Source organism: Odontesthes bonariensis, chromosome 18 (assembly GCF_027942865.1).
Source record: "Odontesthes bonariensis isolate fOdoBon6 chromosome 18, fOdoBon6.hap1, whole genome shotgun sequence".
In the NCBI taxonomy this organism is placed as follows: Eukaryota; Metazoa; Chordata; class Actinopteri; order Atheriniformes; family Atherinopsidae; genus Odontesthes; species Odontesthes bonariensis.
Window position 1 is genome coordinate 15,399,373 of NC_134523.1, and position 19,958 is coordinate 15,419,330.

At 40.3% G+C, this 19,958-nt stretch overlaps 1 protein-coding gene across 10 annotated transcripts in view; it reads right to left on the reverse strand.

The window, feature by feature from the left end:
- ptk2aa (protein tyrosine kinase 2aa) overlaps positions 1–19,958 on the reverse strand; it is a 59,726-nt gene that overhangs the window by 26,298 nt on the left and 13,470 nt on the right. For 8 of the 10 annotated variants that reach the window (XM_075449651.1, XM_075449649.1, XM_075449650.1 and 5 more), the window contains exons 1-7: positions 12,471–13,478; positions 10,936–11,180; positions 8,628–8,797; positions 6,594–6,681; positions 6,294–6,373; positions 5,966–6,028; positions 4,319–4,373 (exon numbers count right to left, since the gene is read on the reverse strand). In XM_075449651.1, coding sequence (XP_075305766.1) covers positions 4,319–4,373; positions 5,966–6,028; positions 6,294–6,373; positions 6,594–6,681; positions 8,628–8,797; positions 10,936–11,180; positions 12,471–12,594 — 825 coding nt within the window. In that variant the 5' untranslated portion in view covers positions 12,595–13,478. Of the gene's footprint in view, positions 1–4,318; positions 4,374–5,965; positions 6,029–6,293; positions 6,374–6,593; positions 6,682–8,627; positions 8,798–10,935; positions 11,181–12,470; positions 13,479–15,694; positions 15,722–19,958 lie in introns of those variants that run through there. The other 2 variants (XM_075449652.1, XM_075449647.1) reach the window with 1 other exon arrangement.

Below are 19,958 nucleotides of genomic sequence, written 5' to 3' on the forward strand. Positions count from 1 at the left end.
AATACATACCGCGTCTCGGAGTGACCTGCGGCGTTGACCTAAAAAAATCCTTTTTTGATTACAGATCACCACAGAGCAGACGGATGGGAAGGAAAAATCCTACAGGAACACTGTCATTTATAATCCTCCATATTCTTTATCACACTAGAAATAAAGATGGACAACACACTTACACACACATACATGCAATCTAATAAAGTTCTGTACACTCGCACAGTTTGAAATTACACATTGAACAAAGAGGTCAACTATAAAACTGTTCTGAAGGTATGGATTTACATAAAGATTTATTTGAATATGGACCAGGTTCAAAAAGAAAAAAATAAGTATAGATGTACAGTAGACATCAGTTATGCAGCTATGACCTGTGAAGCGCCGGCTGATTTATTGACTGCGGCTGACAGATTCATTCGGAGAGGCCAGATGACAACCAATAAAACATTTTAAGGAGAGAATTTCTAACATTTTCACCTTATATAGTGTTGAATGATATGATGAGCTTCTCCCATCACTACTTTTCATTATTCATCCGTAAACTGTGTAAAAGCAGTAATTTCTAAACTTAATTTCAAACATCACAGAGCCCGGCTGCCAGCTGTCGACTCGCTAAGCCCGAGGGAATCAAATCAAACAAATCTACACACACACACTTCTCTGCAACATCCCTGCGTGGTTATGAGTCAACAGGGACAGATGTCATAATGCTCTTATGATCATAGGATAAAATGTGCATGTGTTCTTCCTGTCTTCATGTTCCAGATAGGATTGCCGTTTTAATTCCTCGAATTCCAGTACAAACACACACACACACACAAGCAGACAGACAAAGGTACTGTACTGTTTCTCCAAATTGTCCACCCTTCCTGATAGGAAGTATTGCTATCACCCTCCCCATCAACATGCTAACCATCACTATAGCAACAGGCTGACCAGTTACACTCTACCAATTAAGGAAAATCCCAGTGAAAACACCATATCTGTGTTCCAGGACTTTATGTCACTGTTTATGTAGTTTGAAATTACATTTTTACTTTGAATTCATCAAACAGCTTTTACACCCCCAACTCAACAGCCACATATAACCAAGGATAACCGAGTCTACTTTCAACAATCACGCTTACTTGTACTGATCAGCCAGAACTATAAAAGCACTCAGAGGTGAAAAATCGACTTCGTTTTACACACAACAGGATGAGGACATCAATCCAATTTGTTTTTCCAATTCCAATTTGGTTTCCAATGACTATAACACTGAAATAATAGAGAGAAATGATTATTGTGCCACATTCTTCCACCACTGACGCTTTAATTTTGTCTCATGAATCCAGTGCAGTGCTTTCCTTTACATGCCATTGTTTAGTGGCCATACACGCTCCTTCATCACCAGATTGCCATGACTCTTTCTTCTGATCTACTTGTGATGCTTGGTCATAAGCTCAAAGTCAGGCGGGATTCATATGTTCACATGTCAGGCATCAACAATCTCCCTTCTCTTAAATTTTCAATTAAGTACGAGCATTTCTTACAGTGAGATGTTGAGAAAAGTTTGTCTAAGGTGCATAAGTCTGCCATCACATAGGCCCCTTGTTGTCCCTGGCTACATGTCGTGGTTTGGGTCTTGCTTCAAGCCTGATCAAAACAGCAGCCTCCTGCAGTAGGACAAAACTCCCTGCTACAAAGTACATGACTGTCCAGAAATGTCTCAAGGAACGTGACAAAAAGCCCAAGCTATGAACCCAGCTTCTCCTATGTGATGGACCAGAGTAAACTCAATCTACCCCAATATACGACCTTAAAGGATCCAAAGCATCTGGTCCAAGTGTCCTGGTGCCAGACACACAGGCTCTGAGGTCTCAGACTTATTTTGGAGGCAGGGGGTATTAATATTGTGGCTCATCACAGTATATAACAACAAGAAGAAGCAAAGTAAGTCCCCTTTAATCTAGTGTGACAGCAATGCAATATGCTATTTATCTGACGAGGGTGACAAGCTTGTCAAATCAAGCTGGGGCTGGTTCAAGCTTTGATATCCAAAGGTCAGTTTCACTAAACCTGCTGCCCAGCCTGTCGATATGAATGAACAGACTCTGCTCTTTATAACAGCAAACATCAGTCACTGTTTATTACTACAGCCATCTGCTCTGGGTTTTATATACGTGTGTGTGCACGTGTGTGTGTGTGTGTGTGTGTGTGTGTGTGTATACAAGTAGAGTCCATTGAAGGGGAATAATCCCATTAAATGACTACCGTTCTCTTTCACCGGAGTGAACAACAGACACGTAAATGACAGCTGTTCTCTTTCTGACACACACACGCGCGCATAATTGCACATGAGTGCGCCAGAAAGAGCAGCAGAAATGTATCATTTAACACTACCACAACTGCTTTTGATACCTTAATCTGAAAATATGATGTGATGCATGAGAACGGCAACAGAAGTTAATTAGCAATTTCTAATCATCATTTAATGATAAATCTTTTTCAGCCATTTCCATGACACCAAAATGCTAAATATTTCCTTGTTCCAGCTCATCAAATCTGTGGATTGACAGCTTTTCTTCCTCTTCTGTGATATTTTGAGGTGGTTTGGGTGCAAATTGATGTTTTAGGAATTTACTTTACTTTTCAAACTTTCTTCTTCAAAAAGACTAAACGAATAACACCCAACAAAAATGTTCTAAAGACAGAAACGGCCAACTGGGCATGTGCTGCAGGTTCCATCGTAGATCAGCTGATCAAACATTTGAAGACCAACCTACAGGGCTACGATAAGGTCCTCAGACTGCAAGTTTAGTGTTACCCACAGTACCAAACACAAAATTACATTTTTCAATCTATTGAAAAGTCATTTTAAATATCTGTCAAACATTAAATCATTTATCCTCTATATATCTCACAATCTGAACATAATGCACATAGCCAACACTCATTCTACTCTGACTTTACATCAATCAAACTGTTCATGTATCAAATACTCTGAAATGATCAAAATAAGTTACATCTTACATGTAACATGAGTCCAGGTGTCTTAAATCGTGTCAGATTTCTCAGTTTATTAAAAATTTGAATGCACGTGTGTGTGTGTGTTTCACTCTATGCATCTTTAAACAGCCTTCAAGGGACAGGATGATGTTAGCAAAGGAAGGAGAAGAGAGGGGAGAAAAGGAGGTAAAGTGGCAGCTGATGAGAGGGGAGTCAGCAGGGCTTGACAGACAGAGTGGGGGGGGTGGCACAGAAGGAGAGGGGCATTGACGCCTCCCCCTCCCTCTTCATTGTTGAAAGGAGAGAGTGGGTTTAACCATGACCTAAGGGTCACACACACACGCACACACACACAATATACATACACAAGCATGCACAATCGCGGTGCTTCTCCCTCTGCAGAGCATCTGTCTGCCCGCCTGCTGATATCAAGACCTTTTCGGGTCACTGCGCCTTTAATGCTCGCACACAACCCAAGATCCTCCCCATAAACGTGTGCCGTAAATTCATCATTGACACAGACAACAGCAGACAGCACCAGAAACACACACAAGCAAAATCAGCCCAAATACAATTTCTATTGTTCTAAAGGTGACCCGCTTGTTTAAATATAAAAGTTTATTTATCGAATAAAATGATCTAAACGGAACGGTTTCTTACTCACTTCAAAGTAAACTTTGATGATTGATTGATAATTCTTGAACTGAGTGAAATGCTTAAATAGTTGAGATGAAAACAGTCCTTTGTGGTTTTATATCTATAAAATTACAAGTACTGTCCAGAATATATTCTGCTTTACAGAACTCTTTCATTCCCCTGAGCTCAGCAGATCGTCACTGCATACGTGGGTCTGATATTCTTAGTTTCAGTAATTGTGTAAACTTTCAATGAAGGTAACATGATACCTCATCATGTCTTAAGGTAAAATTAGCTTTTTTACTATTGACAATATAATTCCTTACACTCTGGAAACTATGTATGATGACTTCCTAGAGTTCTTTTTTCTACTTTTCTCCATTCGTCTAACCTTCACTGGTTGATTGTCCAACATTACGACTCAATGTTAGTGAGCCTCGGACTGTCCTTTACACTAGAAATCTGCCGATAAGACCGCTTTGGTAACTGAGTTGCTCCATAGGAGCAGGTGGAGCACTGCATTACAAGCTGCTGAGTGCTGAGAGTGCACTTCTTAAGTAAGAAACCAAGCTTTCGACCATAAACTTTTGCATTATTTCTTACACATATATTTAAAAAACAAAAGAGGAATATGGTGTTCATTTGAGCAACTTTGGGAATCATAATATTGACCTCTTTCCATAATGACTCGTCATCTTACCTTGACTGAGTCCAACAGTTCTTTTGGGAAAAAACGCCTCAAACCAACATCTTTCCTGAAAGGGAAACAAGAAGAGATAGAGATCAGAATGTGTATCATGCTGTAATTACTCAGAGGAATGTTAATTGGCAAGCACTTCTCCTTTTTATCTGATCTCAGCAGCCTGCTTTTTCTCCGCTGAGATATTACAAACAACAGCTCCAGACAGATACAGCTTGGCAAACTGAAAGCTGAATAGAAACAGAAAGCTGTGACTAAGTGCTGACTACAAAGCTCCTTGTAAGAGATGGGGTTGAAGAAAGGCAGAAAGGGAGGAAAATGGAGAGATGAACACAGGCAGGGATGAGTAGAAAACGGGAAACCGCAGAGACAAAGAATGATGTGCAGAGCTATAACAGGAAGCTAACTAATGACTCATACTCCTCTGAGGAAAAGAAGAGTCCTGGGAGAGGAGGAGAGAAAGAGTGAGGAGAGAGCAAGTAAGCCACTGTCAGGTTACGTCATCCTTTCTGCTTCATGTTTCTCCAGCAAAAGTTACATCTAGAATCCAAATCAGTCACATTTTACTAGTTTGCTGAATTGATCAAATTTCTCAAAAGGGATGTGAATCAGTTCATTCGGTGCCGTCTGGCAGTGTGTACAAAAAGAGGGTGCAAATCTATAAAAGTCTATAACAGGAACAGCAAAAAGTACAAAGCGTTTCAGAAATTATATAACGTAGCTGATGTCAGGGAACAGGCACTGAATAAACACACTGCACTGGTTCCCAAACCTAAAGCAAACAGATCACCGACATGCACGGGCCAACTACGGTGTCATACGACACCAACAATGCAACGTGAACTTCTGGTTGTGAATGTTCGGTAAGGGTCAGCTGTGAGTTTTCTGCATCAAAGCCCGAACAGCACGTTCTCTCTACTCTTCTGTAGGGTTTAAAATACGCATGAAATAACATCTTCTTCCAATCAACAGAGAGACCGCGAGGGGAGTTAGAGACAAAACAAAATGAGGAACAACGCTAGGAGGAGAGCACAAAGGGACAAAGCAATAGTAGTGGAGAGACAGTGGGAATTCTTCTCAGATAAATGGAGAGCTCGTTAGGCTGACGGTCAGAAAGAAAGACTTCAATAGAAAGAGGAAGCTCATTAGACTCAGACCATGTTGGAGCCAAGCCTCATTTAGACCTCAGTTAGTTAATTCTTCATTGACGGTCACCAATCAAAGAGCCAAAAGTGGGACAACACATGGACAAAATAAACAGGAGAGCAAAGCACTGTCTGAAAAGTCTCTCCTTTAACAACATGTCAAATCACAGCTGAACTGTACCCATGTGCAGACTTAGTGTTCCCACACTGTTGTCTAAGCATCAAGCTCTTAATAACCTTAAAACTACTTAACTGGTTATCACCTATCCAGACCTCTAGGAAAAGCAAACATGGAAAGCATAGACCAAAAGTCGATAATATGTTATTTTCCTGATATTTATAACCCTGATTGCTGGTTACAAAATGTGTTTCCAGGTACAGCAGAGCACGGGTGTGATTAAGGAGCACTGCAGTGCTTGAAAGGCTGGGAGCCGAAGTGGAAGTGCCAAACCACACTGACATGTACTACTGCTGCTCTTTGCTCGTAAAACAAAATACTTACTCTAGTAGTTCATAGTTGGATTTCTTGTCCAGAGCGTTCCCTCTCATCTCTTTGAAGAACCTCCTGGAAATGAGAGCAAAGTCAGATTACCGTGGACATTAAGTGTCATCCTATTTTCCTGAAATTATTTCAAACTGCATTAAGTCTACACACAATACAAAAGACAAGCTATACTTTAATCATATCTGACAAAAAGAAACAGCTGTTGCTTTGAATACTGTCTAACAAACATGCTGTCATGAGTTATTAATGTAGCTGTGAGACAGAGTAAGAAATAAAAGAAAAGCAGAAAATTCAATCACCAGGACGCACTGTGAAAATGTTTTACCTGATTTCTAGACAGCCCAACTTGAGAGCTATGTCTTGTTCCACCTGATCACCAATCTGTGTCATGTAGTCATTTTTCACCTGGAACACACAGCAGATAAAAGTTAAGGTACCTTTAATCGTCTACACCAAAGGGCACGCCATCTATCTCAAAGGCAGGAAACCACATTCAGTCCTACTGACCTAAATTATCCAAACAGGAACAGTCCTGCAGCACTGCCATATGTCTCAATACGGGCAGCTGGCAGAAAATGAGTGTCTGGGTGCCTCTGTGTGTTTATATATCTGCTTGTGTTTGTACCTGGTGGTAGAAGTAATTGAGTGTTGGTTTGTCTTCTGTAAACTGCTGCACAAAGCCCTTTGGTAGATACCGGATCCTTAGCTCATACCTATAGAGAAGAGAAAGAAGACAACAAGGTGACGGAGGATGTTTTGCAAAGCTTCATCAAAATGTTTTGCCCAAACTTAACAGCACAAAAGCTAGCAGCTGAAGCCTGAATCCTGGGACTAGTCTTACTGGCACAATGCATTTTGCTTCGGGGATAGCTTGAGCTACCAGCTTTGCACTAAATAGTTAAAATGTACCATGGGGCTTATTAATTTTGTAAATGAATAAAGACATGGGCCAATTTAATGAATCATTTTAAAGCTCGGTTAATGACAAGATTAAGCATTAAGAAAGCCAGAATTACTCAGATGTAAAGAAGTTCCACAATCAGTTAAAAAAAAAAAAAAAATGCATACAAAATTTCAGCAAAATATGACCAGGATGACCCAGAACTGTTGAGTAGCTAGAACTATATAAAGACAACATTCCTCCCGCAGAGGTCCAGCAACCGGGTTCCTGAGTCCCCAGACGTTTACAGAGTACATTTAAAATAAGAGGGGATGCCACACAGTGTTAAACATGATTCAGTTCCAACCCTTCTGAGACATGTGTGAGACATGCCTGTGATCAGAAGAACAAGAAAGAGGATTTAAAACTGCTATGGAGTCAAGTGATTGTAAAATCGGTATAGAGAAAGACAGACACCCAGAGAGAGTTGTTGACTTAAGTCAGACAAAGCCGTCATCTGGTTCTCTCTTTTTCTCTTTATGTCCAAAGTGCAAAAGGTCTCCTCCTCACGATAGCATCAGCACCAAGACTGCCACAATAAACGTAATATATGCATCCAAACTACCCAGCCAGCACAGCCAGCACAGCCACACAGCACCATCAAACAGACGGGTCACACCATTCTTTCATGACGTTGTTTGAAATAAATCACAGCAGCCACTTTGGAGTACAAAACAGCTGACTGCTTATGCTGGCTATTTGGAGAAACAGAGGCCAAATAAGTCATGTCAAATGAAAGCAGGGAACTGTTTAGAAAAGCGTAAGCTTAGTTCTCCTGAAAAACCTGGTGCTTGTTAAAGACTTTCAGGCCCAAACTGATGTTAAAAAAAAAAAAAAAAAAAAAAAAAAAAAAAAATCGAATTATCTCCAAAATTTGAAGTTAAGCTCATCATCTAACCACAGTGGCAAATAACTTTTAGGGCTATTTTTAATCTGGGGAAGTTTGGCTGGTTTTCCACAATAGCAAAGAGAACAGGTGACAAAGGTTAGGTTGGGCAGAGAAGAACGTTTTAAATAGGGCTTTAATTGAATGTTGCATGTTGGTATACAGGTATGCCTTTTCCTGTACACGTGTGAAGCTTTCACCCTGTTAGACGCGCTTGCCCAGTTAACAAGGTGTCGTCATGACAGGGACTGGTGAACAGATGAAGTTGAATCTACATGGCAGAAGCTGAGGGCACAATTAAACCTGCTGGCATATATCTGGTTTCATTCAGATTTAAACATCTGGAAGACAGTGAAGATTGAAATGAAAGCAAAGCTAGATGTGAGATATGCAACATGGACATAAATACTGTGGAAACGCCATAACTCTCAGAGACTAAATCATCTGATCTCAACAAGCATTCCCATCCAAATAAAACAAAACTATTGAAGGCGTTTGCAGTGAAGTCATCATCTAACTCTCCTCGTGGTTTGTTGCCATTTCATATACAAAGACATACAGTACATCTGAAGTCTTCTCTACCTAAAATTGTATCGACTCCAATCATAAATCACGTCAAACTGGGACACTGAGAATCAGAACAGTAAACATTTATAAAATGAGAGGTTTTATCCAGCCTTAAAGGTGACCGAAAAATTGGAAAATTGGTGAGAAAAGTTTGTTTCTGTTAAAGCTGTCATAGATTCCCAGTTGTGAGCACAAATACCCTTCGTCTTTATCATCAGACATTAAACACACGTTTGGTATTAAATAATAAAGTGCTCTTATGTTACCTCCACTCCTCGTTTGGCTGTGCTTGTTCATATTTCTCTCTGATGTGGGACACACCCATATCTGGGTGGAGCCAGTACACCTGCTCTCTGGATTGGCCGTTGCTGAGACGAAGGCCGAAACATAAAGTCCAGCGCACTTTGTGGATGTCCAGAATCTTCTGGATTATCCCCTGCAGTCAAAGAGGAAGAGAAAAAGAGGCGCAAACTGAAAGTCAGACTTTTTATTTGTAGCTCTTTCGGCCTAAACTAAGCACAAGTGTTAAGTCCGTCTTTCCCCATTTGTCGACGGAACTGTGCATAAAACAGTCCAACACATGCATATCAGTTTAAGCTTTTTTTAATAAAAGCAGAAGCATTTTTTTCCTACACTTGTCACCTATGAGTAGAAAGCGTATGCAGTCGTATGGGTCTGCCGTGAGAAAAAAAGTACTTTTTTCGGAGCGCTCAGCCTTTTCTGTGCGGCCGCTCCCAGCACACAAAGCTGATAAATCTCTGAACTTTTCAAAAAGGCACTGGTGTCATCAGAGCCACTTTTTCTCAGGCAACCAATTGGGAGCAGAGATTGTTACCGTGGTAACCATAAAATAATTTAAGATAAACTTGCTCTCGCTGTGTCTTTCTGTTGTGAGCTGCATGTCTGGCAAAAGTGGTCGGAACAAAGAAAAGCCCGTTTGTGGGAGCAGATCAGTCAGACACCAAAAGTTGATGGTAATAGGAGCCTATAAATAATCTGAAATAGTCTTTTAAAATGAAAATGACCACAAGTCCCCACTGTCCCCACTCCAGAGGCTTTGCTCGACTTATCGCCTCCCTGAATGTTGTGCTCTGGCACTGCTAACCATCTGAAAGAGGTCCCGCTTAAACTGTTCCTTCATAAACCTGAAATAGGCCGACATCAGCCTCCCTCTTTTAGTAGCTCTTGCGCAAGACTGTGATTTTCACTGTACTGATGTCTCCGACGTATTGTGTCACACACCAGTCTCACATTACACCATTGCTTTCAACGTCTGACTTGAGACAAACTCATTATCTGACAATATAAGGACCAGTGTCCTGAAATTGCCGCTCATGCTGAAAAAAACAAAACAGTATTTAACTGAAAGTGTTTGGCCGGATAGGCTTAAAACAACATGAGGGAAATGGGTAGATGTGCTGTCATGTTATTGTTGTCATTGAAATAAAAAAAAGCACTGCTGTGTCAGAGTGCTTTTTTGCTAAATCTGGGCAGCAAGTGCTTCTGAACGCCCTGACAGCGCTTTTCTGTCAGAGCAAAGTGCTATGTGGGTCCAAACTGCGCCTAGAGTGCTTGTGTTTACAGCTGGCGTTCTGTATCAGGTCAAGGAGAGCATCACTGTCTGTACGTATCTATGTGTGTGTGTGTGTGTGCATTTAAGTTAGTGTGAGAGACATCAAGCAATTTAACGTGACATTCCCACCCAAACAAGTTGGCAGACATCATACATCCATGATAATGCTCACAGAACCGTGTGTGTTGCCATGTAAAACGCTGGCGGGGGGTCTGACCTAGATACTGATGATGAGAAAGCTGAAAGGAGACCAGTGCAGAGGAGATTTGCACTGGCACATCCTGCTTGACCACTAACAATCTGAGGTGTGCTAGGTAGTTTCTGTGTCAAGGCTCGATTCAAATGTGTGCCACAAAGTAAAACTACACCACTAGACAAAAACACAAAAATGCTCCGCTTAGGTTACATGCGAGCACAGATATTTTCCTTGTGCTGAGTGTGATTTATCTGAGCTGATGGCTACAACCTTGAGCAGAGGACAAACAACCAAAGAAAAATGAAAGTCACCTTTAAAATTAAAAACTTCATTACACCACACTGCCGAGTGTAAACTGTTACATTTGAGTTCTGGAGGCAGATATGAGTACCTTCATAGTCACTGGGAAGGTTGCTCTGTTCAGTTTAAGTAGAGTGAAGTTGGCGAACATTCAGCGACCCCTTAAGATGGTTGCATTTAGTTTCATTTTTTGATGATAATAATAATCTATAACTCACTTTTAATTTGTTTTAGATAACAAATGCTTAATGGATAACAAAAATGAATAAGGGTGATGACTCCACTCATGTATTAATCTTCAGAGACCCTTTCTACTTAGGAGACAAATGGAACCAAACATCACCTACAGCATGACAGAGCTACCAGGTTCCCTGATTACAGGAGTCAAAGGTTCAGGTTTTTCCTTTAATTTGTCACCCGTCTGCTTATACAACACCCAAGAGCAAACTATCTCACAACCTATACATCTTGAGCTCACGTGTAGGCAAAATGAGTGTCCTCTTACCCTGACATCAGTTGCATCTCCATATCTGATATTGGAAGACCAGAAGCTGTGTTCAGTGTTGGTCTCAAAGTTATGGAAGACTTTCAGAACCCTGTCCACGGAGCCAGCCATGGTTCGGTCCGATCCCCCCGCGCTTAGCCGCGATTTGGCCCCTCCTAGGAAGGCATTGTTCAGGTTGGGTTCCAGGTAGGCTGTCGCCATGGTTTTACCTGCTGACACTGCCGCTGCTAGGTGTCTGTCATATTCTGCAGAGAAAAGCAGAGGAGATTAAATCTGTTGAGTTAAAAGATTAAAAAAGAATAATTTAAAAAAAAATCAGGAGACAAATAAGTTCCTAAACCTAAATTATTATATTATACAGGATGTTTGATTTAACACCGTAACTTAGAATTCTTACCATTAGTAAATTATTTTCTATTTTCTGATGATGATTTCAAGTATCCTGGCAGTAACTAGCAAAAAACATTACACTATAAATTGGTGTAAGGATGATCTTCAGTTACCAAACGCAACTTGGTGCATCTGCCATTTTGTATATATATATATATATATATATATATATATATATATATATATTACAGATATTACAGTTTGTCCAATTACTCAGGACACTGGAAGAGCAGGAACAAGCATAGTTTTGGCATTTGTACTCAAGCAATGATAGGTTATTTTCTAAAATAATAAATACTTCCTCGCAAATTTGCCTGCAAGTCCTTTTTTAGTGCAGTGGCTCTCCTTTTCTCTCTGCCGCGCCACTAATGTCGCACTTCTGAATCATCCTCGCTCCCATTTCCCCTCCTAGTCTTTCCTGTCCTTCTTGACGCAAACTTTGTACAGTAAGTATCTATTCTTCTGGTGTTGTTCTTTGGCAAGATAAAATACAATGGACAATAAGATACCAGAGAGAGAGAAAAAAAGTGGAGAGAAGTGCAGCCAGGGTCAAGGCTCATTATGTAAGCACCGGCGTCTACGACACAGAGACGACAATGCACCACGAGCTGCCGTTTCTGCCAGGATGAGAAGTTCTGACACTGACACACTTCCTGCGACTTGATCTGGAGATGCCCATAAAGAACTACCTTCACCTCGTCAGTGCATCTGTGTGAGCGTGATTTTGTCGGTGCTTTTGTATACATAAAAAATGTGGAGAAAGATAATAAAATCTGCTTTAAGCTACATTTTCTGCATCCCTTCCTTCAAGTGTTTCTCCTCTCTCCATTAAAAGAAAATAGATATGGTCTTGCAGATAATTACACATGGGGGTTGCACACAGACACACGCATTCTCACACACACACACAAATAACTCAGTGGAAGGAGTATAAAGGCGTCGAGGTGAGAAAACATAACTGCTCCTGAGTTACTGTGCAAGTTTCAAATAGTGATGACTTTTTTGTCAGTAAATCAGCACATGCTCCTCTTTCTCTCCATCTCTAACACATACACAAATGGAGTCAGATATCACTTTGTGAGGAGTGGTTTCATGCTCCTTGTGTGCTTTTCTGTGTGTGGACATACAGGAGATTTCATTCATACCTCTGTCCCAGCACATGGGGAAAGGGCTACAGCCACTGGTCGCCATGGAAATGCATGTCTGTCCCTCCCTGTGTCCGTCTGCACTGAGGACAGAGAGGCAGCTTGCTGCTTCGCAGCCTCGCATCGCACACGGTGAAATTCTTGTATGCAGAAGGCAAATAAAAAACACACCAAAATCCTGACGCCACAGGAAGAGAGCTCACATAGTCCAAACACCAGTTCACAGACAATGAGACAGACATGCACCGTCTCCAAAGAGAAAAGAAGTCTCTATCAGTGCAGGCATGCTTGCAAACGATTATTTCCAGAGGGGTAAAAAGCCTCGACTGTGTTTGCACTTGTTGTGGAGTGTGAAAGTCCTCCAGAACAACACATCGACATGAAAAATGCAAAAAAAAAAGCAAAAAAAAAAAAAAAAAAAAAAAAAAAGGTTCTGCTTTCTTGCTCTCTTAATCTTTTCCTGTTATCCAAGGCTCCACGAGATAAAAAAAGATCCCCAGAGACGTAAAGTTACTTTTATCAACAAACTCCTCTCTCCGTCTCTTTCTTATCCTCTTCTGAGTTACTCCTCAGCAGCCCCTCTCTGATGAAAATGCATCGCTTGTTTTTCGGACAAAATCTGCTTCATGCCTGCACTCCATAGTTACAGAGTTGCCGGGGAAGTGTCGAGCAACTGTCGCTCAGGAGTGAATTTGGGTTGTTTCACTCAGTGGAGTCCCGGTGCTGGTGAGAAAAAGCACTCCTACAGCAAAAGCTCAAAGCCAAATCCAGCTTGTACAGTGCCGATCCAGAGGACCTTCTGTTAGTTAGTGGTCACAGAGAAGGAGAGGCAATTACTGTGCTCAGTAAGAAACAAACAGAAAGTTATCCTCTTCTCTTGGAAACAGAAAGGAGAGGACAGATTAAACCATTTAAACAAAGGAGCCAGAGACAGAGGGACGGAGAGAGAAATGCCGCAATTGTTTGAGGGTGAATAAGAGGAAAAGGAGGACAGAGCTACAGAACTGAAAGAAGGTTGAGTTGAGAATGAGGGAGCTCAGGAGAGGGCTGCTGGAGGAGCAGGAGGAGCTACATACCATTAATATGCTAATCCTGTCCTCTCCATTCAATAAAAAAAAAAAAAAAAAAAAAAACTCCCACTTCTGCTTATGCTGCTGACCTCAGAACAGCCCTTATCCTGAGCTAATATAACCACAGCTAAATAGAGAAGTCCCTCAATACTACTAAAAATTACAAAAACAATTGCTCCATTTATTTAGTCAAATCACTCACAGTATCACCAGAACATGACCATCCTGCTTTCTGACTGAATTTTATGGAACAAAACTAAATAAATCAAATAAGAATCAAGGGGGAAAAGCATGTAAACTATGCCAATCGACCAATCCACTTCCAAACCACAAGGTGTCAATTGATCACACTTCAAACTGCACAACCACGGCCCCCCGACCCAACCATTTTCTTTTATTTTCTCTCCGTCAGTACAATTTTGACCACGAGTGCCATCCATGGGTTTGTACAAATGGCTTGATGAACATGCGCATGAGCACATGCTGAAACTGAACTAGTCTCAATCGATTACTGAACAAGCACAAACATTGACAAACACACAAACTTCTACTAGACTGCTCTTCAGACTACCTAACTGAGCAGTTATTTGAGTGTGTGTGTGTGTGTGTGCGTGCACGTGCGGGTTTCCTATAATTTGCGGTCCATCTCTGGCATTGGCCATTGTTATGAAAATCTGGTGGGAGCAGGGGGGTTGTGAAGTGTGTGCATTTGTGTATTGGTGTGTATGCGGACTATTGAAAGCTTTTTGTTGGCGGGCCGGATGCTGCCATGAATGGGAAGAGCTGTTTTGGGACTGAGCCAAAAGTGTCTCTGTTACTATTTAATTTAGCGTTGGTGAACTTAAATGTTTTAGCATGAGGTGGACGCACCACATCCACACATCTCCTAAATGCAGTTAAAAATCAAAAGTCGAGTATTAATCCTAACCATTTTTTGCTATATACAATTTTACAATTACATTTTGCTTCAGTTCAGATAAATATGAGAGTAAAAATGAGTTTCCATCCCGGATGCCAAAGACAATCAGCTCAACGCTGTCAATAACACATCTTACTGCAAAAGATTTATCACAGTAACTGACTCTGGTAGAGCTATTAGAATTAGAATCATTATTTCTACTGAAATGTTCAACGATAAAATAACTCAAACACAAACCTGGTAAAATAAAACACATGTTCAAAACATCCTCCCCGACCAACTCTTCTTCCTTTTCAAATTTTTTTTTTTTAACTTCCGCACAGCTGGAAACAACTATTGTTAAACTCATGTCACACCACAGAGGAACATTTTAAATAGATCAAAGTGTTTTGGTGCCCTGAGGGGGGGAATGAATCATCTGATAAGATGAATTACACAAAGTGATAATTGGTGGGAGGAAAAAGCTTCACAAAGAGCCACTTGCAAATTTGAGGACTTACCTATTACTAATCAAAAAGGCTGAAATTAAGTATGATTAGAGATTAAGTCAAGGATAATAAAAGGCCAATAAAGCATGCATTTGGTACCATGACTGAACTCATTTCTTTAAGGGAAGACCACCTTATACCCTCAGACTTATGGCACTATTGGAAAGGATTTCTTTCTGTTATCCGGTACAATGTGAGGATCTCCCTCTATCAGTCGCTCTGAATAACTCTGCACTAATGAGAGCAAAACAAGCACAAAAACAGTTCCACTCTTGTTTTCTGTCTTGCTTGTTGCCTTACATACTCACAAATGACTCACATGTATGCGCTTGATCAATGTCTGTATTAAGCACTCACCCCAAGTTTTAACATCAAGCCAATGCTCACTAAATGAATTACAGTTAAGTTGTATTTTCTTTCTAATATCTGAAAAGCAATTCAAACCATTCTACAAATTGCCACTGTAATCAGGTCCTTTTTTCTACAATATATTACTTATTTTACACTTACACAGGTTACTTTTACAATCACTTCTAGGGAATAAAATAATAGTGTAATGAAACAATATTTATTTTCTTTGACAAAATCAAATTAATTCAATAAGTGGACAATACAACATTTAAATAATCTTTTTTAAACCACTATTCCTTAGGCTATGGATGCCCTTTCCCCCTTTGTGTATGAGTGAGTGAAGCAGCTGAAAGATCTCACAGGGCTGCAGCAGGTGCTGGAGGGTCAGCTGCTCACCTGTGTAGTAGGAAATCCTGGAAATATCTGAAAGACAAACAGAGAAATGAGAGTCAGCTGCTTTGCTTCAGTACGAGTTTCCAGACAAATAAATCAGGAAGTCAACACAAAAAATTAACCTCAAGCTTATGAAGTTAAATCCAACAGCAGGTGTCCACAATTCAGTTACTGGATGTGAACCTCAGAAGGAATGTCATGACCTCCTCCACAATTTATGTAAATTTAGATATATTAAAAATCAATCAATGTCTTGTTTTGTTTTCTTTTCTCAGAGGTATTGATTGTTTAACTAAAAACCAATATCCCATTGTTATATAATTTACCCCAACTCCTGATGTGCTGAAGCTTTAAAAAAAAAAAGGGCTAAAGTGGGAAACTCCACAAAACAGAACAATTGTTCAAGGTTCAGGTCTGGCAGCTGTTGGATGAGGATGTTACTCAGACTGCGCTTTAACCTTTTAGCCTTTGCTTCGAGGTTAAAGCTCAACAGGAACACGGGACATGCCGCCGAAGCTGCTCGCAAATGGAAGTTTAATTTACACCTATGCTAATTCTGAGTTGAGAGTTTACATGTTTTCCGACAGATAACTTGTCACTGAGATTAACACTAGATATCATGGATGTGTTCACATCAGCGGGCTTACTTTGTCAATAACGTTTCAATACTTTTTAAGGAGAGAATTAAAGTTTGGTACGGCAGGATGCCACCTCATTTGATCTTGGTGTTTTTATGCACCAGGATTTGAGCTTTGATCACCATGTAAACAGCGTACTCCGTTCATGTTTTTATCAGCTTAGATCTACGTGTCGCTGCATCGAACAGATCAGTGTGTGGATGCAAAATAATTTCCTCCGGCTAAACTCAGACAAAACTGAAATCATTGTCTGTGGCCCACAGAAACAAAGAGAAAGTGTTATCAGTCACCTTGAGACTCTCTCTCTAAAACCTAATAATCAGGTTAGAAATCTCAGGGTAATATTGGACTCAGACCTGAACTTTAACAGCCACATTAAATCTGTAACATCAGCAGCTTTTTACCACCTAAAAACATTGCCAGAATCAAAGGAATAGTGTCTAAACCAGACTTAGAAAGACTGATCCGTGCGTTTGTTTCCAGCAGGTTAGACTACTGTAACGGCCTGCTCACTGGGCTCTCTAAACGGGCTGTAAGACAGCTGCAGTACATCCAGAACGCTGCTGCTCGAGTCCTGACTAGAACCAGGAAATACGACCATATTAGTCCAGTGCTCAGGTCTCTGCACTGGCTTCTTGTCGCTCAGAGAATAGACTTTAAAACCGCTCTGCTTGTGTACAAGTCTCTTCATGGTCAAGCGCCAAAGTACATCTCTGACATGTTAAAGCCATATGAACCACCTCGGGCTCTGAGAACCTCAGGGAGGGGTCTCCTGCCCCAGGGAGGGGTCTCCTGCTGGGGCCCAGAGTCAGGACTAAACAAGGTGAGGCTGTGTTTCAGTTTTATGCCCCTAAAATCTGGAACAGCCTTCTAGAAGATGTGAGACAGGCCTCAACTCTGACAATGTTTAAATCCAGGCTGAAAACAGTTCTATTTAGCTGTGCATATGACAACTGAAAGTATTTTATCTGCACTCTTCACTTTTTAATTAACTAATGATTATTTTAATGGGTTTTTAATTATTATTATTATTTTTTTATTTCTTTATTTTTTTTTTTAATGATTTTATTGCCTTCTTGTGATTTTATGTAGCTGTGAAGCACTTTGAATTGCCCTGTGTATGAATTGTGCTCTATAAATAAAATTGCCTTGCCTTGCCTTAGCAATATGGCAATAATTAGGTCTGTTGTACTCCTAGCGGAGATGGAAGGGATGGTCAATGCTTCCATCACCTCCTGTCTTGACAACTGTAATTCCCTTTTTACTTGTCTGAGCAGTGCTTCTCTGAACCGCTTACAAATGGTCCAGAATGCAGCAGCCAGGCTGGTAATAAAAAAAAAATTTAAAAAAATCCAAAAGGTCTCATATGACATCAGTCCTGATTTCTTTACTTTGGCTCCCGGTCAGGTTCAGAATCCAGTTTAAAGTTCTTATTCTCACATTCACAGTCTTGAATGGTCAAGCCCCTTCATATGTTAAAGGCCTGCTGCAGCCCTATCATAGCATCAGGACTCTGAGGTCCTCTGATGAGGGTTTGTTGGTTATTCCTCGAACCAGGAGGAACAGGACACTGTGCTTTTAAAGCTTTTGCTCCAAAACTTTGGAACTATCTTCCATTAGACTTAAGATGAGTGAGCAGTGAACATTTCTATAAAGCTTCTCAAAACACATAAATTTAAATTGGCTTTCGTTTAACTACCTTATATGGTATGCTTCATCTTTACTTTGATATGATTTAATCATTTATTTTCAGTGTTTTTATTCTATTTCATTTTCACTTACTTACTTTCATTTATCAAAAAAGCACAACTGTTCTTGCAAAGTATACAGAGCCCTTTATGAATTATGAAAAGAACAAACAGAATATAAATAAGAAATACAAAGTTAGACATTTAAACCCATTTGATTATGACTTCAAAGAAAGAGTGACAGTCCTACTCTTACTATCGACCGACTGCTGTGATATATGAGCCGGCGTCGCCTAAACAGCTCTTGAAGTCCAACAGGAAGCCCAGAAAAAGCCTTACTGGAACGCGACACCCATTTATGATGGTGATAGGGCTGTGTGTAGGAGGTCAGAAACGATAAGTGCCTTAGTGCTTTTAGACACCCTGATGCACACACTGGGTAAGCAAGCACATATACACAATAGGTTAAATGACAGTGATGGTTGATGTAATGGTGAGATGAGAAAAGAAAAAAAAAAAAGCCATTAAAAAATGCTGCGTAATATGAAACCTGGACACGAGAGCTTGTGTGTTTTTGTGAATGGTATTAAAGGTAGTATGAGATTCAAAAATAACATCATTGGTGTAATGATACTAAAAATATGTAATAAAAAGGTTTATGTGATGAGTGGGATTATGTAAATGCATGAGCAATAATGTCAAATGTCATGCTGATAGTTTGAATTTCAGAAGATGCAAGTAATTGCATTAATAAAATTTTTACCAATTTGACCTGGTCAAAGTGAAGTGTTTAAGATTTCACTATATAACTTTTATCTTATCACTTGATAAGATGCCACATATCATCCTACCCAATCTGACAAATGTCAACCATTACAAATGGTCTGACCTTATCACGCGAGTCTAAAATGGACAAAAGTAAAGGGATTCGGACCAGTTCATGATGACAGAGAATGTTTTTAAGTGTCTATAATGACATTTAAACAGACCTGAAACCTCGAGACACCATCTGTCCCCTGAATGCTGTCAGAGCTCTAGTCAGTCTCTATTTGTCTTTCTCTGTCTCTCTGCTAAGAATGCAGAGTAGTCTAAGAGCCACTGCTGCTATCTAGACTCAAAACCAGCGTTTTTGGACTTTTCATCTCTGAAAAACAAGATTGGACAGCACCTGAAGAACAGGAATAACAAACATTTCATCTATTCAAATTTGCAACTAATAAAATCATGTATTGATTAGATTTTTCCCCCTCCATGGAATATGTTGTGTCCTGCCATAAGGCTAAGTTTAACGGCCTTCAGTGTATATATCAGAGTGGGCTGTGGGTGTCTCGCTTTCTCCCTCACACACAGGAAAACCTATTTGTCTGTCGACTGACAGAGACCCAAAACACCTGCTCCTCAAGCTGTGCTAAAGAACACAGAAGAGGATCAAGGATTCATTTTATAGGTCTCTGGTGAATGCTGTCGTCTATCCCTCCAGTTATTTAGTACATGTCAATGCCAATGACCGCTTTGAGAGGAAAGACACAAGTATTTTTAAACATGGGCCCTTTTGCTTCCACCAGTTTGCACTTTATCTGAGTGCAGATGCAGCGCAGAGCTTGCGAGCAAAGACGTCTTGATATCTGGGTGTGAAAACAAAGATTACTTTTAAACAAAAAAAAGCTAAACTCTTGAGAAAACACTGTAATATACCCCTATACTAAAAAGCCTTTTGTGGATGGTTGACAGCACAATTACTCGGACAATTCAGGTGGCATAAAAATCATTTTTGGGGGTAATAGCGACAATACTATAGATACAGAGAAGCAGTTAAACTTGTCTGGATAAACATCTCTGCCACCACAGATTAAGTAAGATTTGTGTTTTATCTAATACTTTTTGACAAATTGACTACACGGTGGTCTTATTTCATACATGCACTGCTTTTCTATCCTGTGT